Raw genomic sequence first — 25,425 nt, 5'->3', positions numbered from 1 at the left:
CTGACATAAATATTTGTCACAAGGTGATGTTGAAAGAAGTATTATTTTGTGAATAAATGTCAATTTTTATGAAAATTTGTCTAGTACTGGTCTTGCAGATGGATCAAACTACTATTTCTGTTAAATGAAATATTTGTGTTTCCTTGTTGCCTGTAGCTGCTTTACAATTATTGAGGGTATTTTAATTCTATGTTTGCAACTACAAGAAAAATGCATGTTTTTGACACCAAATGCGTTTGTGCAGTTAAGACATTTCATGTGGAAACACAAAAATTCATTAGGACTTACGGAATTCTGTAAGGCAATTCAGAATGAATTGCCTTGAAATCTTCAGAGTGAATGTTTGTAGGAGAATGCGTACTAGTCAGTAATACTTGAAATAAGCCAACATATTACACATTAGCAGCAGACTTTTTGAATAAAGAGGTCTGCGAGAGGATCAACCAAGATGTTTTAAGATGGAGTGTAGTGGAGAAAAGCTGGAGAAGATGGTGCAATAAAATGAACAAGAGAAAGATGCTATGAATTCCATGACTATAATAACTAGCTACAGAATGTGTTTTTCATAATACAATGCTGTGAACTGCAGATGACATGCTTTCTTTGATTACATCTTTAAAATAATCTGGCTGTTCTGTTTTAATTATCTTTAAACGAAATTGTAAGCTAACCAGCAAGGTAAAATGTGACCGAAAGCAGGAAAGGTCATGGTTGACAAAATTGTTCTATCACAGGTTGAGATCATTGTGAGAAAGTTCCATTCTGTAAGTTATCCATTTTGTTTTATATAGTTCAGTTGCACATTTTCCTCTTAAACATTTATCATCAATATACCTTGCAAAATACTGTATTAAATAAAGGAAGATTTTTTCCCTGTTCTATTTACTTACGGGCAAAATTTGTTTGTGGAATCATAACTGTTTGCTATATATGACGGTAGTATCTGTTCCCGAAAGAACAGTTACCTTGGATGACCATTCAGCTTTGCTAGAAATGAAATGATAATTAAATTGACACCCTAATTATCATTTCATAACTGTTTGCAATGTATCATATGAGCCAATAGTGATTGCTGAGTAGTCTAATTGGTTGTGTTAAGAGAAATGAATTTTTACAGTTATCACTCTTTGAAATCAGTCCTATAGTTAAAATGTGGGTGCTGACATTTTGGCTGCAGTCCGTAATTCCTCATCCTCAGAAGTGCAATGTATTATTGTATTTAATGTTGAGGTACTCATGTGATGGGCCCAACCTCTAATCACTTTCATTTACAAGCTTTCTGCATTACAGTCCCTGTGATCATGTGTCTTGAAGATTTTTTTTAAAATCTGCAGTCATTTTATTTTGAAAATATATTCCAGAACTGAAACACTATTTTGTTAATATTTTTTTAAACTCTACATTAGTTTTGAAAGAATGAGCTCAGTACCAATTGTTACATCTGAATCCCTACACCGTGTGGCATAGTTGCAAATCTTTAAATGTGCTCTCCAGTGCAACTTATTTGTTGTCATTGTTTTTCCAAATACTGACCTCAATAAAAGAAAATAGCCACTTTTACATCCAGTTTTATTACTGCATTCAGAAATACATCATACAACTCATTCAAGACTGTAAAGTACAGGGTGTGTTCAAAAAGAATCAGAGCTTTTGAAATAGCCCACCCCAACCAGCAGGCTACAAACTTGGTGAAACTTGCCTTGGCCAAGCATACACGGAGAACTATAAGAATCACATGTGGCATTACTAGTGGTTTCAGTGTTTCCAACAGGGCAGAATGCTGATCGATGATAGCCCGCAAGCCTGGATAACCTTCCATATCAACAGATGATGTAGAGAGGGTTGTTTGATTAGTGGGAATAATTAACTGTTCAAAAAGCAGCAGATGAATCCTAGTGCGGAGGAAGAGGCCTGAATTGTGGGAAAACCAGACATCAATGTTGCACCATGAGAATGTGGTGGCTCCTACGTCACTCCTTATCCGCAGCTATCTAGCAAAACATCGCATTCCTGTGGGCCCCCATCCATCCTATTCTCTGGGCCTAGCCCAAGCAGACTTTCTCCTGTTTCCCAAACTTAAACCTATGTTGAAAGGATGTCATGCCCAAACTATTAAGGAGATTCAGGACAATGTGATGAGAGACCTGTGAGTCATCCCAGAAAATGCATTTCAGGAGGATTTCCAAAAGTGGGTTGAAAATGGTGTATTGCCAGTATATGGGTCTACTATGAGGGGGGAGGAGGGGGCAGTGCTTAAAATGTTGTACCATAAGAAATAAAAGTGTTGCGGCAAAAGTTGTATTTCTTTTTAATCGCACCTCATATTTTTGTATTTATTGTGTACTGTACTGTACTACAATTAATTTACTTAATTGTGCAGTTCCTCAAATTTGCCTTCGGTTTCTGTTGAATGCCAATAATTCCTTCATATCCCATCACATCAGTACTCTTTCTTCTTTCTCTCAATCTCCTCCTCGTCCTCCTCCATTGTCACATTTGAGTGCTTATATTATTTTTTTTTTTGAAAATATCAAAGCTAGTCTGAAACATGAGGAACTGCTGTTGATTTTACTACAGAACAGCGCTATTACCATTTTGTTTGTGATAAAGGGAAGGTGAAACCAAAGTAGCAATTGTGCAAATGTCGTTTTGAATTACATGCCATAATGTCACAAAGAAAACAATTTCAGCAAAAAGCAATAAAAGAAGTAATGACATTATTAGTGTTCCATGTATATTTTCAAATAGTTTCATAGGTATTGAATATAAAAAAGAGCCTGCTTACTATATAATACTACCCACTGTGGAAAACAGTACCAGTGTAGTGCAAGAAAGAGAACTCAGTTTTTCAGGAAAGATGAAAATTTTAATATTGTGGTAACTTAATAAAATATCTGCATCCACAAGTTATTGTGATTGCTTCTATTCTCCTTCCCAAAGGATATTTTGGATATTATCATTTCAAAAGTATCCCATATTGTAACAGAGACTGCTTATCAATATATGCAAGTATCATGCAGTAAATTATTAGTGTATCGGTAAATGTTGTTTTTATTGACACCACATGGTAAAAAGAATGCAATAAATAATCTTGGCAGAAAAGGAAAGAAGAATGGCATTCTTGTTAAGATTCATTTGAAATACATTGTTTCCTCCAGTCGCCATTGGCATTGTAATCCAACCTATTTAAGGTTTTTACATGTGACTGGTGAGTCAGAATGAGCAATGTGACAGGTGGGTGTATTGTGAGACAAGGACAGTATTGTTTGCTTCAGTAAAATTTGAGGGGTGTTACGCCGATACATTTCAGACATGTTAACTGTCTGTTAGTTAATGATTCTTTTAACATGATGATCATCGAGCACAGCAGGTATTTATGCCTAGTGTTGTGTGCCAGCCGGGCGGCCACAAGCTCCAATGTTTAGTACAGTATATAGTGCAGTACTGTGCATTAATGTGTGTGTCTGGATTGAGTTGGTTCCAGCATACAAGAAATCTGGTACAATTTTGTGTTAAATGTTTCGAGCTTAATTTTTGCGACTTTACTCACCGCCTAAAGATATGCTGTACTAAATGGAGTTAAGTATGTGGCCACTGTTGGGCACACAGTGTCGGGTGTGAATTTCTGCTGTGTCCACCAGTGATCTCTCCACAGTCTGTGTGTTAAACCCTGACAGCCTTCCATTTAGTTGTTTGTTCATGGGATCAATGACATTAAAGTTTGTAGCTTTCCACTTATGACATTAAACTTATAATCCAAAAATAAATTGTATCAAAAAAGGATACCATTCTGTATGGTCTTCATTGCAGTGACTGTCTTGTAATTTTACAAATTATACACGTATAATATGGAAAGTTCATTATCTTAGCAGAGCTTTCATCAGGAATGGAGAAGGTAGAGAGAGTTTGTTTGAGTTTTCTGTATTGCTAGAAGTAATTAACCTCATTAAATATTTATGTAAATGAAATGAGCATTCAATGACATTAAGTAATACTCTGACTGGCGTAAGGCTGTCGGCGGCCACAAACGCCTAAAGCCATGAGCTGAGCCTGGCCGGCGGTGAAATGTCCTTTACTGAGTGTGTGGCAGTTGACGTGTTAATCAGCTTTGTTACAAAAAAATATTATATTATTGTTATAAGCAGTTTTCTCGTGAGAATCTGTTATATTATTGTGCAAAAAGTAATACATTTTGCAGTTTCCTGTGACCATTTTCATCTCCCTTGCCTTTGATCAGTGGATGTCTGACAAATATTCTGCAGTTGCTCTACCTTTAATCGCTTTGATAGCCCTTGTGTGGAAGCGAAGCTGCTACATACCATGTTTCCTCCGTCGTAGGATACAGCTGTAGAGGTCAAAAGGCAGAACATTTTTTGCAAGATACTACATTAGTGTTATATGATTTCAGTGAGTAACTTCGTGACAATTGCTGTTTGCATAAAAATGAAACTTCCACTCTAAATATTGCTATAACAAAAATCAGTGACTTGTCTAGGTGTATGAACAGTTATGATAAGGATATCTAAATTTTGAAAAGTGAGGTTCATGTTATTTATGAACTGTGAATGAGACAGAAGATAACACTGGGTGGGATTAATTAGAAATATTTTTTAAGAAAGAAACAAATGAAACTAGTTTGGCCTGTGGCTTTTATTTGTTTTTCTCTGTTACAGAACCCGTGGATATGAAATCGTGGCCGGGACCACCACCACCTCATCCAGCAGTGAACCAATTAGTGCATGACAGTGCACTAGCTCATAAATTCGAGGTGTGATCATTTTAGTTTTACTTGCTTGCTCATGATTAATTTTGAATTAATCTCAGTATTAATGCAAATTCTAACTGCACTTATGATGACTCTCAAGAAGTATTGCAAGTGTCTAATGTGATGTGAATTATTTAATTGCTGTGATCTCTCAAAATATTTTATACAGGAATATTTCATTATTACCACATATCAGACAATTAAATTGTAGTAATTTAGGGCTCATTATATTTATTTAGTTGACATTGTTAGTTTCTTGAATTTAAAATTAGAGTGTTTTTGTGGATCTGATACTTCAGTTTTTATATGAATTTATTGTACATTACTAGGTAATTTCTGTTTGAAATAATGTGCCACTGATGTTTATTATGGAAAAAAATATTGTGTGTAGGATACGAAAAATGTGCTGCATTGAAGTTCCTTAGTTTTTTCAAACAAGTGTTCCTTTGTGATGTATGTAGCCACATAAGGTGACTGTTGAATGTATGTGAGTTGCATTTGTGCAAATTATGATAGTTTCATTAAGACAAGAGAATTGATGGTGCTAAATTTTTCATGTAATCTTGACTACTGGATATCATTGTATTCCAGAATTAAGACTGAACGTGATGACTAAAGCCCAGATTTCTCAGCACAATGAAATAGTAAAATAAGTGGGAAACATGTTGAAAATAAGCAAAAATGAACACACACAAAAGATAGTTTCACAGAACTCTAATCTTATTGAAGGCTGTTACAGTACACAAAGGAGGTCATCGTGAGATTTTCTTATGTAAAACTCCTGCATCAATAGGTGAAGAATGATTTGTACAGTGAAATGTTGTTTCAGTGTCACGTGACGTGATAGGTGCGTGTGAAAAACACCACAGTTCTTCTTTGGTGAATTCCTCTTCAGTGTTTGTTTCTTCACCAGAAAATTTTTTTTAAAAATTGGTACAGTGTTTTGCAACCATAATTATTCTGTAGCACCTGATTAAGTGTCTCAAATGCAAGTTTTGCAACCCTGTGTGTTTCTAATGACAATGTGATTAAACTCTCATCTATCAGCGAAACTTAATGTTCCAAGGAATTATTTCGAGTTTCCATCTGCTTTAAAATATCAGATATTTTGGAGAAATGATTATGGATGTACTGTATTTTTTCATGGGTGCCTTTTTTAGCTAAACATTTTTGAACTGTGGCAAGACTGACTGCATCTTCTGCATTTAGGCAATTCAAAACATTTTTCACTTCCCTGAAATGTTTCGCATAGTATAACACAGCCTGTAACCACAATCCCTACAGAGTTAAAACTGGCTTAGGAGGTAAAACCCAATTTAGGAGTTCACAGAAGTTTTGAGTTCTATTTGCTGACTTGACAAACGCATTCTTCGCATTAGAAACAAAATCTTCACATCATTATACTAACTTATGACAGTTTCAGCAGTAGAAATTAATATTCTTTCATGGTTCAATGTATTTCAAATTTCTCCTTGAAAACACTGTTGTGTATAGTTTTGGTGCAACCTAGTTTGTCCAGTACCATTTTGTTTGTGTATTTTTCTAAAAGGCACTATCTTTGAAGAATGTGTCTCTACAACTCACTTGTTTGACAACATTGCTTTTAATCAGTGGTTGGTTTAACTTAAATTTTTTCCTAAACTTCTTTTTAAGCCACGTGACATTTTTGTGCTTCATAATGTCATTTTTTTATTCGCAGAAACACTCTTTTCATTCACCACACAAAATCAGACACTACCGGTCTTCAAATAAAACATTTCTTCCAAACACATTTGTTTATGCACTTGCATAAGAATGCTGATTTAGAGGTTTTTGTGGGTGGCATTCCCTAATTACAACAGTGAGCAACAGTGCACACTTGAACTAATGACTGATGCACAACACACTGCGTCTTGGAACACGCGGATTCACCATCCATGAGAATGACATCATCTGATGAGGTAACTGACCAATGAAGTGATGACTAACCTGCCCAATTGCAGCAAGCTTTTCTCCTTGCAGTATTATATGCTGTAAGCATCCTGGTTTTATCTTAGCGTTGCTTTCTTACACATTCAACCAAAACTAATTTTTAAAAGGGGGGGGGGGAATATGCACTTTTAAAAATCACAGTTTTCATTAACAAGCTGTTTTAATTAAAAATGCTAAAATAAGTAAACAAAAACATTTTCTTGCAACCTAGTTAAAACTGATTATCTAGGAATGTCTTATGACGTACAACCTTTCTGCTTGTCCATAAAAGTGTGGAAAAAATTATGCATTTTGCTTAGAAATTTGGGCTTTCTGAAATTGATATTGAATCATGCAATGGCAGCTCACACACACGATCACTGTCTCTGGCTACCGGGACCAGAGCCTGGCCACAGCTGCCAGAGGCAGTGGTCATGTGCGTCTGAGCTGCATTTGCCTGAATGTGTGAGTGGATATTGTCTATTTCGAAAGAAGGCCTTCTGGCCAAACGCTTACATGTTCAGTAGTCTTTTTATTGTACTTGTGCGTGACTCAACGTCTCTGTTATATGGTGAGTAGCAGTCTACCCTTTTCATAATATTTCATTATTCCATCTTGGATTTTCCATTGTTTGATATATATTTTTCTTGTCCTAATGGTGTCCTTAAAGTGAGTGGCTGTACAGATCAAATGAGGGCACGTATAATTTAAGATTTCTGTTCCAATCTTCTTGTATTGACAACTCAGTAATGAACTGTCTTTGTGTAACCTTTTGTTTTAGGTATTGTTTTGTATAGGAGTGGGATAACAATGATGTGAAATCAGGTCAAATGTGATAGATATGTAGTGACCTTAGAGAAGAAGCTGTGAGCAGTGAACGGTATTGGCAAGTTCCTAGGCTTTTAATAAGACATTCTATCAAGAGTTCAAAGGCTGTAGTGTAGAGACACATTCCACAAGTTCACTTTTCCAAATTCTAAAGAGGCATTCAGTAAGAAGGTAAAGAAACCATCACAGCAGTTCAGTTTGCTCATTGTTGATAGATGAGTTCGGTACTCGAATATGACTGAATGTTAAAAACTGTTAGGGCCATGCTTCACAAATGTGCTTGTTTCCATAATGCGAAAGAAAGTTTTACCACACACACACACACACACACACACACACACAGGGTGTTACAGAAAGGTACGGCCAAACTTTCAGCAAACATTCCTCGCACGCAAATAAAGAAAAGATGTTATGTGGACATGTGTCCGGAAACGCTTAATTTCCGTGTTAGAGCTCATTTTAGTTTTGTTCTTCCGCCTACGCTCAATGGAGCACGTTATCCTGATTTCATATGGGATACTCTACCTGTGTTGCTAGAACATGTGCCTTTACAAGTACGACACAACATGTGGTTCATGCTCGATGGAACTCCTGCACATTTCAGTCAAAGTGGTCGTACGCTTCTCAACAACAGATTCGGTGACTGATGGATTGGTAGAGGCAGACCAATTCCATGGCCTCCACGCTCTCCTGACCTCAAACCCCTTGACTTTCATTTATGGGGGCATTTGAAAGCTCTTGTCTACGCTACCCCGGTACCAAACGTAGAGACTCTTCGTGCTCGTATTGTAGACGGCTGTGATACAATACGCCATTCTCCAGGGCTGCATCAGCGCATCAGGGATTCCATGCGCCGGAGGGTGGATGCATGTATCCTCGCTAACGGAGGACATTTTGAACATTTCCTGTAACAAAGTGTTTGAAGTCACGCTGGTACGTTCTGTTGCTGTGTGTTTCCATTCCATGATTAATGTGATTTGAAGAGAAGTAATAAAATGAGCTCTAACATGGAAAGTAAGCGTTTCCGGACACATGTCCACATAACATATTTTCTTTCTTTGTGTGTGAGGAATGTTTCCTGAAAGTTTGGCCGTACCTTTTTGTAACACCCTGTATATATGTATGCTTTGCATATGTTGATATTGGAAAGATTACTTTTGTGGCCTATGTTCTTTCCTAGTCATTGACTGTTTATTCATATTATGTTTTTATGTACTTATACAGTGTCCAATATTTATTTATACGCTCACAGATTATATCATAAACAGCAAATGTACAGTTTCTGAAAGACTGATGATATGTCTTGTTTGTTACTTTTAAAGACAAATCTTTGTAGGAAGTTATTTATTTATTGTTTTTTAATTTGTATCTTGCATACACTATTTATCTTTACATTCAATGTATATAATATGTCGTAGAGAAGGATGGGGAGGGTTGTGACACTTTTCCTTTTAATTTTTTTATTCCAAATATTGTTCTTTGGTTATTTCTAAACTAAAAACTCTTTTTTTATTTTTTACAAAACAATATATTTATAGCAAGTACAAACAAATTTATGATACCCTGCATTCTGTCTGCAAAGGGAGACTTTGGGACAGTGGAATGGAAGGTTTGGGACACATACAAGTTCCACATATGAAAATACACACTAATCAAATATAAATGTATAAAATGAAGTGCACTGATACAAATTACAGTGATTATTTTTTGAGTTAGTTCTTATCATACGTTCTGAAATCTATTCAAATTTTTTTCTGGAGAAAACCGTTGCAGTTCTCTTCATTCAGGTCATACTTTTTTCATTGGGCTCTGAAAGACATGAACAATATCACCCTTGCTGACATTAGAAATATCATCTACAACAGGACATATAAATTCACAACTAGTATGTTTCCTTCTCAAAAATACAATTTCACAGTCCTCACTGAGAATGTTTTGTGCACCCCACATAATGAATGTGATTTAATTTTGTGGCAAATTGAACAAGCACATACGAGGTGTGATTGAAAGTTTTAAGAATGGATGCGCTACTGCGTACTGGTTTGGCTGGCAGGTACACAGAGGGTGGGGAGTGAGTCATTGCCTTGTTCGTGAATGCCCTCTGACAGGAAACTATGTTTCCTTTATTCAGTTCGTTGTGGCAGCTGGTTGAGTGCGGGTCTGTTATGGCATGTTGCCAGATCTTGTCTGGGTGAAAATGGACGTAAAAATGGAGCAATGACTTTGTGTAAAAATTTGTTTTAAAACCGAGAAATCAGCTTCTGAGACTTGCGAACTATTAAAAACAGCCTTTGGAGATAATTGTATGAGCCAGTCAAATGTTTTTGTCTGGTTCAGCAGATTTAAAAGTGGTCGTGAATCATTTGAAGATGAACCACGGTCCAGCCATCCTTCCACCTCAAAAACGAATGAAAATGTTGTGGAAGTTCACGACTTACTGCACTCTGATTGTAGACTTGCAGTTAGGGGGATGCTTGATGAACTTAATTTAAGTTTCTATGCATTTCAGTCAATTTTAACTGAAGAGCTGAACGTGTGTCGAGTGTCTACAAAATTCATTCCAAAGGTGTTGTCAAGTGACTAGAGACAATGCCGACTTGATTGATTGGACTGAAAATGACCCAGATTTTTTAAATAGGGTCATTACAGGTGACAAATCATGGGTGTATGGATATGATACTGAAACCAAAGTGCAGTCTTTGCAGTGGAAGACTCCAGGTTCACCACGACCAAAAAAAGCACGGCAAAGTCGGTCAAAGGTGAACACAATGTTGCTGCTTTTTTTTCAATTCCACTGGTATTGTGCATCATGAATTTACCCCTGGAGGACAGACAATTGACCAGGGATACTACAAATGTGTCCTTGAGCGTTTGTGCGAAAAGGTGCGGAAGAAAAGGCCTGCATTGTGGAAAGACAGGAGTTTTGTGCTACACCATGACAATGCTCCGGCTCATCATGTCTTCTCCGTCGTTGAATTTTTGACCAAATTCAAAATTCCTGTGCTTCCACAACTGTCATATTCCCCTGAATTGGCCCCTGCGGACTTCTCTTTCGTAAACTGAAATTTTCACTGAAAGGGATGCGATTTGGCTAGATTGAAGACATCCAGGCAAATACAGAGTGTGTCCTTAACACACTTCAGGCAAAAAATTTCCAGGAATGTTTCCAAAAGTGGAAACACAGTTGGAGTTGGTGAGTTCAGTCAGAAGGGGCTATTTTGAAGGAGATGCATCACAGTAGCATGTAAGTACCACCATTGTACAATTACAAGCTCATTCTTAAAACTTTCCAATCACACCTCATACTTTCCCTTAGATATTTCCTCTTCTCGTTCTGAATCTGAGGGCATTTCAAAAATATCACTGCTGAATCACATAATTCATCCAGATCTTCACTGCTGCTAGAATGAGTAAACTTCTTCTCTTAACATTCTTCTTTGCACAGTTGTTTGTTTACCTTTTCATAAGCTCTTCTTCTATGCTGATTTTTTCTGGGGTGTCTGTCAGTATGTGACTTTTTGCTCCGAAAGGAGCTTTTGAAAATGACCATATCTCCTCAGTTGATACAATTTCAATTCAATCTGAAGTGTCTGTGTCTCTTGATTCTGCTTGCTGTTTGCTGGTAGTTGAGCTGGAGTCCACAGCAGTTTCAAATGTTGGTATGATGCCCTTCATTAGGGGGAGGTCAATCGGTTACACTTGAACCTATAAAGTCTTGCCTCAGAAAATATCCCTGAATCAAAAGGATTGACGCCACTCTTCTTAAAACCTGAAAATATGTTTCTTGGTGAAAATGCTTGAGTGATTGCACTGGTGCATAATGCAGCTATGTCATATATAGAAATGGTTTTTCCAGGGTTAATCCAAGAGTCACCAGCAGTGTTTTAATATTTCTTCAGGGGCCCGAACACAGATACATCCAAAGGCTGCAGTTTATGCCTACAGTGAGGAACCAGTGTCAGAATTTTAATGTGGTTCTCTTTGCAAAAATTTAGGGGTAAGAAATGTGCTATCATGGTTGTCAAATATAAGAAAGTTTTCTGCTGCTGGAGAAGCACATTTCGTGAAACGATGCAAGTAATCTATAAAATTACTGGCATTCATCCATCCCGAAGGATTTGCAGAACCTCAAGATCTGGGTAGAGAACCACTGAGCATATTCTCTTTGAGGTGGACTCTAGGAAAAAATTTAATATGGTGGAATGAACATTCCACTAGCTGGAATTGTTTCACAAAGCTACCAATGTACCTCTTCCTGTTGATGTTGCCTGGTTCATTTGCTTGCTTCCTCTTTGAGCAATTACATTTTGTGGTGTTTACGCAGTAGTTAAGGCTGTCTCATCAAATTATATATGAAGTTTGACTGAAAATCGTATCTTTTTAAAACAGATCTCAAGTTATCTGTAAGATCTCCGACATTCTTTTTATTGAAACTTGTCCCACGAGAAAGACCACTAGCTTCTGGTTTTCACAGTCACAGTCTTTTGTTTCGTGTCATAAAACTTCTCATCCAATCTTCTCCTGATATTTTATTAGCTGTCCAGCCTTTGGGTACTGAGTGAAACTTTCCATTTGTGACAGCAAACTCATATGCAAGCTTCCTAGGTGCAATTCAATTTAATCCATAATTCAATTTGACAGATGTAATTAGATACTGAGCTAGCATGGACTCTTCTTCATTCGTGAAGACTCGTGAATGATTATACAGAGAACTGTATTTCTCAATATGATTGAATTTACTAGCATGATCTGCTGCATACATCAATTTGGTTGATTTAGGTATTCCATACATTTTTGCTGTCTCTTGCAACCTTCTTCCATTTTTCAGTGCTTCAATGACAGATTGTGTTGCTTCCTTGGACAGTGGCTGTCCGACTGTTCTTTTTTTGTAGGCAAGCTCCCAAAACAAACTGTAAACAGTAAAGGAATATCAACTTTTAATAAGGGTGGGTTGGGACAGTCGTGACCCAACCCTCCATTGGTTACCATTTTTTCTATTTGATACTAAAATACTGGATTTCATATATGTAATGACAAAAACTTTTATTACGTTCCAAAGATAAACTAATGAGGAATTTATAATAAGGCATGCACTTCAGTAAATTTAGTTACTTCACTGTCTATCATAAATTTAGTTATTTCACTGTCTATTGACTTTGGAAGTAGCACAATTTTTGCATGGTGAAATTCATGTTAACTTACCTGTAGTGTCTAAATTCAAGTCAGTTGGTGAAATTTCACTATGGCAGTTATAAACAGTTGAAAGTCAAAGATTATGGATGGGAACTGAGCCAGTGATACCAACAACAAAGTTTTAAAATGAATGTCCCAAACTTCCCCCTGTCCCAACTCTCCCCATCCTCCCCTACTCTCATTTTTGCTGTGTCCAAATGAGGAGAATTGTGATGTCTAATGCCTATAACCTCTTAAAAAGTAACTGCACCTACACAGTTACGGATTCTGCAGTTGGCGCATTGCTTGTAATTTTCTCTCATAATTGTGTAAGAAATATTTATTCAAAATGTACAAGCCTGTTAATTATTTTTTCTAAATAATGTTTGAACTAAATGTGAATTATATTTGAATTACCATGTGACTTTATTGCACATGTTGACAGTTGAGTCAAACAGTCTTCCATTGTTGAAAATATAGACTGCCTTCCTCAAGGACAAGGTTAGATTTTTTGTTACAAAGTTGATGAGGAAGGAGATGGGTGAGGTATAAGAGTTAGTCAACAGAGAGGAATTTAGAATTGAAGGCACCCTGTTTAACAGGTATGGTATGTGCTTGTTTTTTTGGATATGTTGGTAAAATATGAATTCTAATGCCCTGCTGAACACTGAGGTGAAGCTGCCATGTGATACTGTTGTTGAGCAGACCACTACTGATGTAGTGAAAGATCTGAAAGTGCTTTGTTAACCAAACCAGTTAAAGGCAAAGTGTGGACTGGTTTTAAATGTTATTTTGAAAACTTTGTGTCAGTTGCTATTTTTAGACTAATATGGTATATGTTTAATAACTTAATATGTCTTTATTCGTATGAGTAATTGTTCTCTCCAAGTCTGCAGTGCTTTATCAAGTGACAGATACATACAACATAATGTATATTCAAAAAGAAATGGTTCTGCTTTATGTTATGTGAAAATATTGATGAGTATAAGAAGAGGGAGGGGTGGATTAAATAAAATAGAATAGAAAATCCGCGAGCAACTGAAGCACATTTGGAATAATTAGTAGAACAGATCGAAATTTTGTAATGTTTGATTCCTCTGCCGACATGTCCATTCCTAAGAGGGCTAGGTGTGTTCAAGTCCCATAGTATTTTTTTCCAAATAGTAAGTCATATATGTACCAAGTTTGGTTGAAATTGCTCCAAGGGTCCAAGAGTTATGTTGGAATATATGAACAAAAATGGATATGTATGTAAGATATAGTTTCAGCTGTACAAGTATTTTTTCCTTTTCCCATTCACACTGAAGTGTACGTCAGTGTACAATCAGTCACATTTGTTTCTGATCTATGTAAATTTGTATTTTATTTGGAAACTTTTAAATAAAACACTGTCCAATAATGAAGCAGTAATTGTTCATGAATTATTATATCCTGTATCAGATTGTTCATATTGATATGCTGTGTGTCACTCATCCTTGACATTTCATGCAATTTTGCAGTATTACACATCCCCAGATATGTCAAATTCTTCATTTACTTTGAATGGAATGGAATTAGTTACAGTTCATCATATCTCTGATTATCCTTCTTTGCATTGCTGTAATCGCCACATTTAATGTTACATAAACAAGGCTTGAAAATTTAAACAGTGAAACATTATTTCCAAAATGGATTAATTGTAAATGGAGACAACTGCAGTGGTCAATAATTACACACAAGTTCAGCAAGTGTAGACTTCCAAAGTGACAAATGCAAGAGCAGACAGTGCAATGTGTATATTCCATTGGCGACATTAGTAATGGCAGAGCAGTATGTGTGCATACCAGAAAAGAGCCAACAAATCAGTAAAAACTTCCAAATGATTCACAAGTCCTTGGCCACCTTCCCCCTCCATTATGCAGCCTTCAAGGATCATTGTGTGTAAGTTGCTGGAGACTCAAAAAGATGTTGCAGAAGCCTTGTTAAAACAGTAAATGATTAAGAAATCTAGTTGTTACATGAAATGTTAATGTAGTTCTCCTTTTGAAAGATGAATAAAATTAGATTTGTTTTATGAATAAATGTATGAAATCCTGGAATAAACACCACAATCCCTGAAATACCAGTGTCATATGTTTTCCTGGTTTATGAAGCAACTGTGATATCTTCATAAGTAAAAGATATCTATTTAGTGTTACTTAAGTACTTAAGAAAAACACATTCTGTTCATGAAGAGACTTAAATGGAGGTGTCAGCATCAGGCAAGGCCAAGCTACAGCATGTGGTGTAAGGCTCTGCGGTGGGCGCTGGCAGGCATACAGTGCCAAGTGGCCTTGTAACAGTCAGCTTGTGAAGTGCCAGAATCAAAAACATTTTAATGAAATCTAAATACTGGGAATCACTTACAAGGGAACCTCCCCATCGCACCCCTCTCAGATTTAGTTACAAGTTGGCACAATGGATAGGCCTTGAAAAACTGAACACAGATCAATCGAGGAAACAGGAAGAAGTTGTGTGGGACTATGAGAAAAATAAGAAAATATACAAACTGAGTAGTCCATGCGTAAGATAGGCAACATCAATGAGAATGTGAGCTCAGGAGTGCCGTGGTTTGCGTGAGCAACTGTGGAATTAGAGGTCCTTGGTTCAAGTCTTCCCTCGAGTGAAAATTTTAATTTTTTATTTTCAGACGATTATTATCTGGCAAACTCTTATGTTTTCATTGCTTTTTTGGGAGTGATTATCACATCCACAAGAAAACCTAAATCGGGCAATGTAGAAGAATCCTTTTATCCATTCGCCAAGTGTACAAGTTAGGTGGGTCGACAACATATTCCTGTCATGTGACGCACATGCCGTCACCAGTGTCATATAGAATATATCAGACGTGTTTTCCTGTGAAGGAATCGGTTGACCTATGACCTTGCGATCAAATGTTTTCGGTTCCCATTGGAGAGGCACGTCCTTTCGTCCACTAATCGCACGGTTTTGCGGTGCGGTCGCAAAACAGAGACACTAAACTTATTACAGTGAACAGAGACGTCAATGAACGAACGGACAGATCATAACTTTGCGAAAATAAAAAAAGTAAACTTTTCACACGAGGGAAGACTTGAACCAAGGACCTCTCATTCCGCAGCTGCTCACGCTAACCACGGGACCACGTCGCTCCTGAGCCCACACTCCCTTTGATGTTGCTGATCTTGCGCATGGACTACTCAGTTTGTATATTTTCTTATTTTTTTCATAGTTCCACACAACTTCTTCCTGTTTTCTCGATTGATCTATGTTCAGTTTTTCAAGGCCTATCCACTGCGCCAAAACAACTAAATCTGAGGGGGGTGCGATGGGGAGGTTCCCTTGTTAGTAAGGAAAATCATTTTATATGTTTTAGGAATTACTTAGAGCTTACTTCTTTTTATCAAAAGAAGTCATACCAGTGGCTGAATTCTCCAGTGATGTAATGTGTACACTTCATAAGAAAGTAATTAACAAAACTCGCATGTGAACCATTCCAACATCCCATGCTACACTTCCCAGTGCAGGTGATTTTCAACAAAGAAAATTGCTGAGAGTACTCTCATGCTGCAGGTAATGTGGTGAATCATTGTCTGTAACCCTCTAGACTGAAATGCATTACACAGTATACAGAACTGCCAAATGAAAACATTGCCTTGAGACTCAAGGGCTCTGCTGGCTAGTGAACAGTATGCAAACTATTAAGTTGAGCTCAGGATCTGAGACTTAGAAACACTCAGTCCTGATGTGAGCAAAATTCTGCTGATATTTGTCACTGTTAAGGCCCTGGCAGGCTAGCGTACCTGGGGTATAGTTGTGAAAGGCCCAACTACAATGTGTGAATTCCTATAACATTGGTATTTCAGACCAGATGAAAGTGCTGTGAGTACGGGACAGAGGAAACTGAGGTAATGGTCTTAGGCCATGGTGTATGCCTAACTACTTTTGCAACTGCACCTTACCCACAAAATTTCACTAAATAAACAATAATGTGAGTCAGAAACCCAGTTGCTTGTATGTTCCATAAATTGCAGAACTTTATAATCCGAAGATAGATTAAAGTAGCTGGAAGAGGACTTAACTAACTTCAAATGAAGTATAGCAGAATTACCAGAAATGCACCAGGGAGAGAAACAAAACGAAAAAAGACCAAATAGAACTAAAATCAGGTCATGTGTTTTACTACAGAGGAACAGAGCTGAGAGGAAATTCTGATTTGTAAACAAATATTGAAGGAATCTTAGACAGAATAACGAAACTGAAAAATAAGCAAGAATATTCAATGGAAATCATTCAAGCCTATGCACCGATGTGTTCATATTCTGAGAGAAGACCTGTACAGAGACTTATAGAAACTCATAACTGACAGTAGAGCCTACTGCAGGATGATAAATGGAAAAAGGGGGGAGGGGGAATAACAGAGAATTAGGACAAAAACTGAAGAATGATTATTCGGTGGGAAAATTTGGATATGATGACAGAGATGTTGGATGTTGTACATCAGAAGAATTTACTGAGAACAACATATTTATCTTCAACATATACTTTTAGAACAAAACAAATAGAAAATATCTTCTCAAAAATCAAATGGATTTAAAAATAAAACTGAGTACATTTTATGAAACAATAAGAGTACCATGCAGGCTGTCATGGTTCTAAACTGATTCGGAATTTCAAGTGATTGTAGCCTAGTAAGTTCCAGAGTAAGGTTATATGAACATAGACAAAAAAGGCAGTTATTTAACAAAGGTTTTTTATGGGAACAGTAGAAGTTATTGCAGGTATGAAGAAAGGAAAAAAAGTGTCAAATAGAACAAGCCAATTTAAACATAAGGTTCATGCAAATGGTGAAGAAAATATACTGAAATAAACAAAACTATTTGCAAGGGTCTTTGAAGGGGGTATGTGAAGATACAATTAAAATACTGGAAGAAATAATTAAAAAACAAAATAAATACGGAGGAAACAAAACAGTAACTTATGGTGGATAGAATTTATGTTTCGTTGGTTAAGATGGCACAGTAACTAACAACAGAGGAAAAAGTACTAGCATTCGAAGATTTATTTAAAAGTTTACATTATTCACAAGAGGAATCACAAATGCAGATAAATAACAATGAAAAAGTGAAATTCTGCATATAAGCCACATAAAGCCATTTTAGTTATAGGGCAGAAAGGCATTAAGAGACAAATGTATTTCAATAGAAATGAATGAAGTCAAAGGAAAAGTAATGGAGAATGAACTTGCAACATGATTTACAGAATATGTGCAGCACAATGTACTGTTTATAAGTTGTGAATGAAATAGGCTAATGAATCTGAATTACTGCTCTGTCTGTGATTAATATTTGTTGAGGATACTTTTGACACGATATGAATCTGTTCATGATCAGAATCTTAAAAAAAATCAAAAGATGAAGGCTCAAACTTCCAAGTAATTTCCGGGAATCAGTAAATTTTATCCCAGGCTTCTCTCTTGTCATAATAGAAATAATTTTGTTGGGTGTTAAAGGGTGCTCTGAACCCTCTCAGACCTGACTTTTTTATTTACTCATTAAAAAAAATATCTGACATTTTTACATTCAGGTGAGTCTCCCGACAACATTTTTCTAAGAAAAAATTTCATATGATCTCTAGTTTTCTAGATATTTACTGTACACAATTGTGTTCATCAGGTCTCGAGCTTCATGTCATACGTTAAGTAGGTTAACACTATGGATCAAGTATGCCACTCTTTATTTCACTTTAAAACAGAAGAAACAATAAAAATAATTCCAAATTACAGTTCTTATTTAAACAACAATGGTCAACACACTAATTTTAAGGTTACATTTGAAACTGCAAAAAACAATTTCTGTCCTTTAGGAGACACAAATGTACTTTACATTTTCTGCACTGTATTCTAGAATGCCCTGTACATTTTGGAAAGTTGACTTGGAGCTCCTACTCATGCAAAGACAAATGGTCAATGGAATCAAACTATCTCATGTCTGAAGCCAGTCCTTCATCAGATGGTCGCCCCCTCTTCTTTTCAGCCACTTTCTTCTGGCACGGTGTCAATCCATCTGCTACCCTGATACGAAAGAGAACAGATACTACCGTCATATATAGTTAAAAATATGGGTTCCCGGCCTTTGACCTTCTTGTGCGAACGCACACGCTATGCCCGAACTCGTACGGGACTTGGTAGATTAATCTGCCACGAGTAATGAGTATGATGGGCAAACATCTATTAGGCGCACTACGAATGTAGTGTTGTGGACATGTTGGGAATGTGGATCTCACGGGGAGCGTGCAAGGGATAAGTCCCTGCAGACGCACTATCCTCTGTGCCCGCGGTGGCTCAGATGGATAGAGCGTCTGCCATGTAAGCAGGAGATCCCGGGTTCGAGTCCCGGTCGGGGCACACATTTTCAACATGTCCCCAATGAAGTGTATCAACGCCTGCTTGCAGCTAGGGTGTCTATTTAATTATCATTTCATTTCAAGGAAAGAAGGTCCATTTGCTTCTTCTTTGGGATAGACAGGTTGTCTGCATCTCGTCTGTTTTCCAACCAATTTTGCACAATGGCAAAGTCAAACAGCATGAAAATTCATATGCAAAGGCCATTTTGGAGATCTGATGAAAACTCTGTAGCAGCTTATCAATTGATCAAATAGATCCACACCACCCATTGCATGATTATATCTTTTCACTATTTCAGGTTTTTTCAACTTTCACATATTTATGGTGTTTTTTGTCCCAATACTCAACTTAATCCACAGAGCCTTTACCAACGAAGTTTGAACACAATATAACTGGCCTATTGTCTAACCACTTACACATGGTAATGTCATCAGCACTAATGATTTCTTCACAGAAACTTCTGGTTTGTTTCATTATTGTTTTATCATCTGCAAAAGGCGAGTTCTTTCGAAATCTGTTTTGACTGACAGTACCTGCTGCATTGATGCCTTGAGGTTGCAGAAATTGAAACAGATGATACAATGAAAAGAAGTTGTCAAAGTATAATTTATGACCTTTACCTTTTGAGAGTGGAACAGAAAATTCTAAAACAACAGCGGGACCTAATCCAAATTTTTTACAGTATGCGGTATTTAGTTCAGTTGTAGCACCTTGATACAAAAGAAAATCATGCACTATTCCACTCTTTCCACACAACATGAAGACTCTGATTCCCCATGGACTTTGTTTCCCCTTGACTTACTGCTTTGCAGAAAACTTCCCAGTGAAAGGAATAATTCCTTCATTGACACAAAATAGGAAGTTCACTGCAGCGTTTTCGAATGGCTGAGTAAGTTGGCCTGACTTTGTAAAATTTATCATTTTCAGGTGGCTTCTCCAGATTGTTCACCAAGTGCACATTTGTTTGTAATTTTAAAAATGTGTCTCGTGATATGTTTTCCCAAAACACATCTACCTTCAGGCTTGTATCACAATACATTCGTAATCTGGGAAATTTCAAGGCGCCAGTCAACACATGCAAACCAAATAGCACCTCTAGTTCTTGAGGAGTTGTCTGCTTGAATGAGGATTTGCCTTGTTGTAATGCATAAATATTAGTATGTGCTGCCATGCTAGTGAACAAATCATCTGGTATATATCTTTTGAAGTATTGTATTGGAGAACACAAGACATATTCTTCCAAATATGGAGCTTTGTATGTTTCTGCAATGGTACTTAGAGGCTTGCGTTTCCATTTTATGGATTCTTTAGGTGTCACCATTATGTTGTCACACAGGTTATTCAATTCTGGGTTGTTGTCATTGCATAAAAAGTTCATTTCAGCATCCACCACCTCTCCATCATCTTCAGATATGGTGTCTCTACAAACATCATTCACGGCCACTTTATCTGCTCCAACACGTTTCATTATTTGTGGAGCTTGCCTTTCAATAAGTGGTACACTGTCATCGTCATCTCCACTCAGACTAATGTCAGAAATGTCACCTTTTTCAATAATGCCCATAATCAAGTCACAATCTTTCTCCACAGAAAGATATGCCTTATCCATATTTGTAAGTCAAAAGCCAGCAATATAAAATAACATCATATGTACAGGTCAGTTATTCTCCTCCTTGCTGCTGGTACTGGAATTAATGGAAAAATTACCACACATAGCTACCATAACCATGCAAATACAGCTGAGACACATTTTAGGCTATTTTTCCTGTTTTGCACCATTAAGGACCTGTTGTACACAAATGTGTACAGTTAAATTAACTGATACATAACACAAATATGAACTGAATGAAAGTGCTGAAAATTCCACTGAAAGAATGTCTAATGTTTCCAAAATAAGGAAACCACACGAAACATTCATTAAAAAAAAACCAGAACGTGACTATTATAACAATAAAGTCAACGAGTAATGGCTTCCCACAGAGAGACAACACCATTTGGTTCACAGACTGCTCACAAGAGAGCAGCAGCTGCTGGAGCTTGGCCAAAAGAAACATAGACAAATGTGCACTATGGGTTTGGATGCACCTGACATTTCTTGTCATCGAAATATTAGTGAACAAACTTTATGTACACAATTGTGACCACCAGGTCTGAAAGGGTTAAAGGTAACTTGTAACCCTTTTGGTAATAAATAGAATAGATCCAGAAATTAAAAAAGAATCAGCAAGCTTAGTTTAGAGTTATTTGTTTACTGTTCTCTAAAACATTGAATCAGCCACAATGCATCCCCACTGTGAATGCCATTCTCGGACACGGGAAGAGTCTGTTGCTTTCTTCAGCAGCTGGAAGTCACTACTATCAAGCAACTAGTAGCTGCTGTGAATGGGTGTGGTCAGTGTGTTACCAGAGCTGTATGTACCAGAGATACCAAAAGTACCTGAAGTACTACCTGCTCTCCTGGAATCTGTCTCCACTACTTGTCCACCGAGAGGTGTGTCAGTCTTAAGGGCCCTTTACAGCATAGGCAGGGACCAGTGAAAACTTGCAACCCCCTGACTGACCTGTTTGAGGTGCTGTCTTCCACTGAAACTGAGCCAGTGAGACACACTTTGCTTCCTGGGAACCTGCTGCTGCTGTGCCCCATGTCAGGGGAGGCAAACACAGAAGGGTAGGGGTCTGTTAATAATCGGCAGTTCCAGCTTGTGGCAAATAATGATGCCTCTTAGGGAAATAGTAGCGAAGGATGAGAAGGATCACCTTTTGCACCCTGTGTGTATGTTGAAGAGGCTATTCAGGCAGCCACTGGGGAACAGGGTGTAACTAGCTGCAGAATGTACCACACACTGGAACAATTGAAGCCTGTCGTCTGGTCTCGAAGTCATTCCTAGATTGTTCCAGTGGCCGAAGGTTGAGAAGATGAAGATTAGTCTTACTTACAGGATTTCAGCAGAGTTCACAGTCTGCTGCATTGTCGTCAGAAGTGATCATGACCCCAGGTTCTGAGTCAAGTGTAAAGCTTCAACCAGGGATACTGAAGGCTGTGGCTTTTTAGACTTGTGCCATAGAATTGAGAACTGTAGGATCCCTCTAAATGATTTTGGGGTGCACTACACATCAGAGGCTGTCACACAGGTAGCTGACTCTGTGTGAGATGTACGCAAGGACATTTTAATTTAGGCAGCTCTCCAACCAGTTCAGATAATGATACCTGTAGGAGCCTCTGAAATATCATATAAGATGCTAAGAAATGCAACCGTCGAGTAAGCTGATTACAATTGTAGTGATCAACTGCTGAAGCATTTGCAATGAAGTGCCAGAGTTTGATAGTCCTAAAAGCAGTGGCACTAACATAATACTGCACACAGGAAGAATGGCTAAAACGTAAAATTGACAGCAGTGAGATTTTTGAGGGATATCTAAGCACATATGAGAAGTATAGGTTAATGGGAAACATAGATGGTTATTTGTTGCAGTAGACGAAAACTCATCAATGAGAGAAACTGAAGAAGCTACATGTGAGTCCGTTTCATGGAGACTCATTATGAAGGATGAGCATAAATCTGTAACTGGATCTTAATATTGATCACCACAGAGTATTGACAGTTCATATTCTTCCCTAAAAACATTTGTGTTTGTTACACAATCTACCGGTTTATCATCTGTGCTTAATGTGACAGAGTTGTTTTCCCTCATTGTTCTGAAGTGCATGTATCTGTTTACTTTCTGTTAATTGATTAAATACTGACTAATCGTAAACATCTTCGTGGGGTTCATTTGTTTTCTCTATTAGGATTTCTGATGTTTTAGCAGTGACTGTGACACTGCTATCATCGACAAAGAGAATTTATTTCATGTCGTATACTGCTTGATATACAGGGTGAACCAAAATTCCACCGATAATATTTCGCAGATTGTTTGAGGATACTGTATGAGTATTTTGGTGCGAGAGACCCACAGTCTTCAATTGCTTGTTACAGAATAATAATGTAATTATGATGCATTTGATTTGTTCACACAATCAGACTTGTTTCTTTGAAAATATGTTTACAACAGTGGAAAACCCCATAATATGCAGTCAACAAAAATACAATACAAAACAGTGACTAATACTACAACACTCATACAGATACAAAGGTATTGTGATGTGGTAACTGTTAGTGTGGGACCAGCTCAGTATAGTGTCATTGTGCCACTCTTCCTAAACATATCCGTAGTACTGCTGTGTGCAACTGTTAACAAACAACTAACACAGCCAGAGAACAAAGGCCTAGATAGAACAAAGCCATACTGAATGCAAGAGTGAGGGCAATGAGATATGAAGGCCATTACTGTTGTCAACGGCAGGTACCTCGAACAAATGAAAAAAAGACACACAATGCATACCACTGACATTTGCACTGGCAAGAAACCAAATGAAATGTGATAACTCTGTAATAAGCTATCAGAGACCACTGGTCCATCATACCAAATAACACAGAATGTATCCCTGAAGAGCTGTCTTACAGTTTATCGGTGCAGTTCTGGTTCACCCTATACATTAAGAACAGAACTAGATCCAATACACTACACTGTGGCATACCTATGTTATGTTTTCTTGTCTGAAAATTGTTTTACTAAAAATTTATCATCAGCAGACCTGAACTACCTTTTGCACCCTATTTTCCAGGGATCAGTGGAATCACTAATTATGTTCCCATTATTTTTCTAGATTGTTTAGTGGTATTCTATGCTCAACATGTCAAAAGCCTTGGACAAGTCCAAGAATACACCTGTAACACAATCATCCTCGTCGAGAGCTTTAAGTACCACTTTTGTGAACTTTGTAATGGTTGATACTGTATGGCTCCCACTCTGGAAACCAAATGGTGCTTTGTTAACCCTTTACTTACTGTATTTGTAAAAAATATAAAATCAGGGATCAAAATTGTCCCAAAGGAGTCATACAGCAAGGAATGTTGCTACTGGAGATACTTAAAAAACAGCTCTTTTTTTTCATTAACATATAACAAAATATTACACTCTGAACACTTTGAATGGAGTTTAGATTCCACCTTTTAAAATGAGCAAAATTAACATCTGCCTCTTCAATTAACAAATGTTGGCCAGTGAGGTCCTTTATCCTGAAAACATATGTCGTTTGGTACCAAAAATGCTGTCTGTCTTTGCTTTGGAGTTGAAAGCGGAGAATTGTGATCCATTTTGAGCTTTTTATTCTAAGATTTGCTTTCCAAGTGTAGTTCTACATTTGAAATCAATCAATTGCAGTGTTCCTTTTATGCACAGTATGAAACTTACGAATTCACAAGAGTCATTTCCACTTTTACATAAAACAGTCTGTTTATTTCATAAAGATACCCCAACATGTCAGCTTTATCTGTGCCACCCATGTGTTCATTAAGGTCTTGTGCAACTGTAAGTGCTCCCACTTCAATCTTTGTTCCCTCTTTCTGGGTTCTGGATACACTGCGTACTTAATTTCCACGATAATTTGAAACAAAGTGGAGTCACTGCCCTGGACCTGAAGGGACTGCTATGTCCCAGTCATATTTTGCATTGTAATTGACTATTACAATGGTACTTTATTGATATTTTATTCAAATTAACAAGAGTATCTGCAAAGGTAACTACATAAAAATTATCCCTCACCTCAGTTCACATTTAAATCTTACTTTTATATATGAAACCTTGCAGTGTTGTTTCGCACAACAAGCAGCCATTTGTAATACAGCTGTACACATTTCAGCCAGATAAATAGGCTTTGGAATGGGGTGCAGACTATGCTGACATGCATCGCAGGAAGTGCGAACTGTGTGGAATGGGACCTTCCTTTCCCTACAATTTTAACTGGGTGCTGAGTTAAATAATTCCACACAGAATTTGCCAGTACTTCTAAGTCCCACCAGGAAATAAATGGTTAAACACATTGTATTTATTCATGTAACTTATGAGTCTATCTTTAACAATTGATTCAATTATTTTTGATAAAGCTAACACTCGTGAAACTGACCTGTAGTTTTTTATGCTTTCAGCATTGTCTTACTCTAGCAAGGGCACAACACATGCCCACTTTAGGTACTCTGGGAAAATGCTTGAACTAAAGGACTCGTTTATTATGTTTGTTGATGGGGACTGTATGCTATCTATGCACACCTTCAGAACAAAAAATGGAACATCATTTATGCCTTCTGACTTCTTATTATTTAATTTCTGTATTGTCTTGCTGAATTCAAGCTGTATTGTGAGAAACAGTATTATTGTTCTTCCTGTGCAAATCATTGTGTGTATTGCATGTGTTAGAAGATCATTT

At 37.2% G+C, this 25,425-nt stretch overlaps 1 protein-coding gene and 1 non-coding gene across 2 annotated transcripts in view; both read left to right on the top strand.

Annotated features, from left to right (window-relative positions):
* LOC126248148 (cystinosin homolog) overlaps positions 1 to 5,477 on the top strand; it is a 30,701-nt gene extending 25,224 nt beyond the window's left edge. The window contains exon 11 of the mRNA XM_049948884.1: positions 4,674 to 5,477. Within this exon, the coding sequence (XP_049804841.1) occupies positions 4,674 to 4,743 (70 nt within the window). The 3' untranslated portion in view covers positions 4,744 to 5,477. The remainder of the gene's footprint in view (positions 1 to 4,673) is intronic.
* Positions 5,478 to 19,043: 13,566 nt separating this feature from the next.
* On the top strand, positions 19,044 to 19,118 carry Trnat-ugu (transfer RNA threonine (anticodon UGU)). The gene has a single exon. It is a non-coding gene; the product is annotated as a tRNA-Thr (tRNA).
* Positions 19,119 to 25,425: the final 6,307 nt, after the last annotated feature.

The sequence above is a fragment of the Schistocerca nitens genome, chromosome 3 (assembly GCF_023898315.1).
Source record: "Schistocerca nitens isolate TAMUIC-IGC-003100 chromosome 3, iqSchNite1.1, whole genome shotgun sequence".
Lineage (NCBI taxonomy): Eukaryota > Metazoa > Arthropoda > Insecta > Orthoptera > Acrididae > Schistocerca > Schistocerca nitens.
Note: the sequence above shows the minus strand (reverse complement) of the source record. Positions and strands in the feature narration are given on the sequence as shown.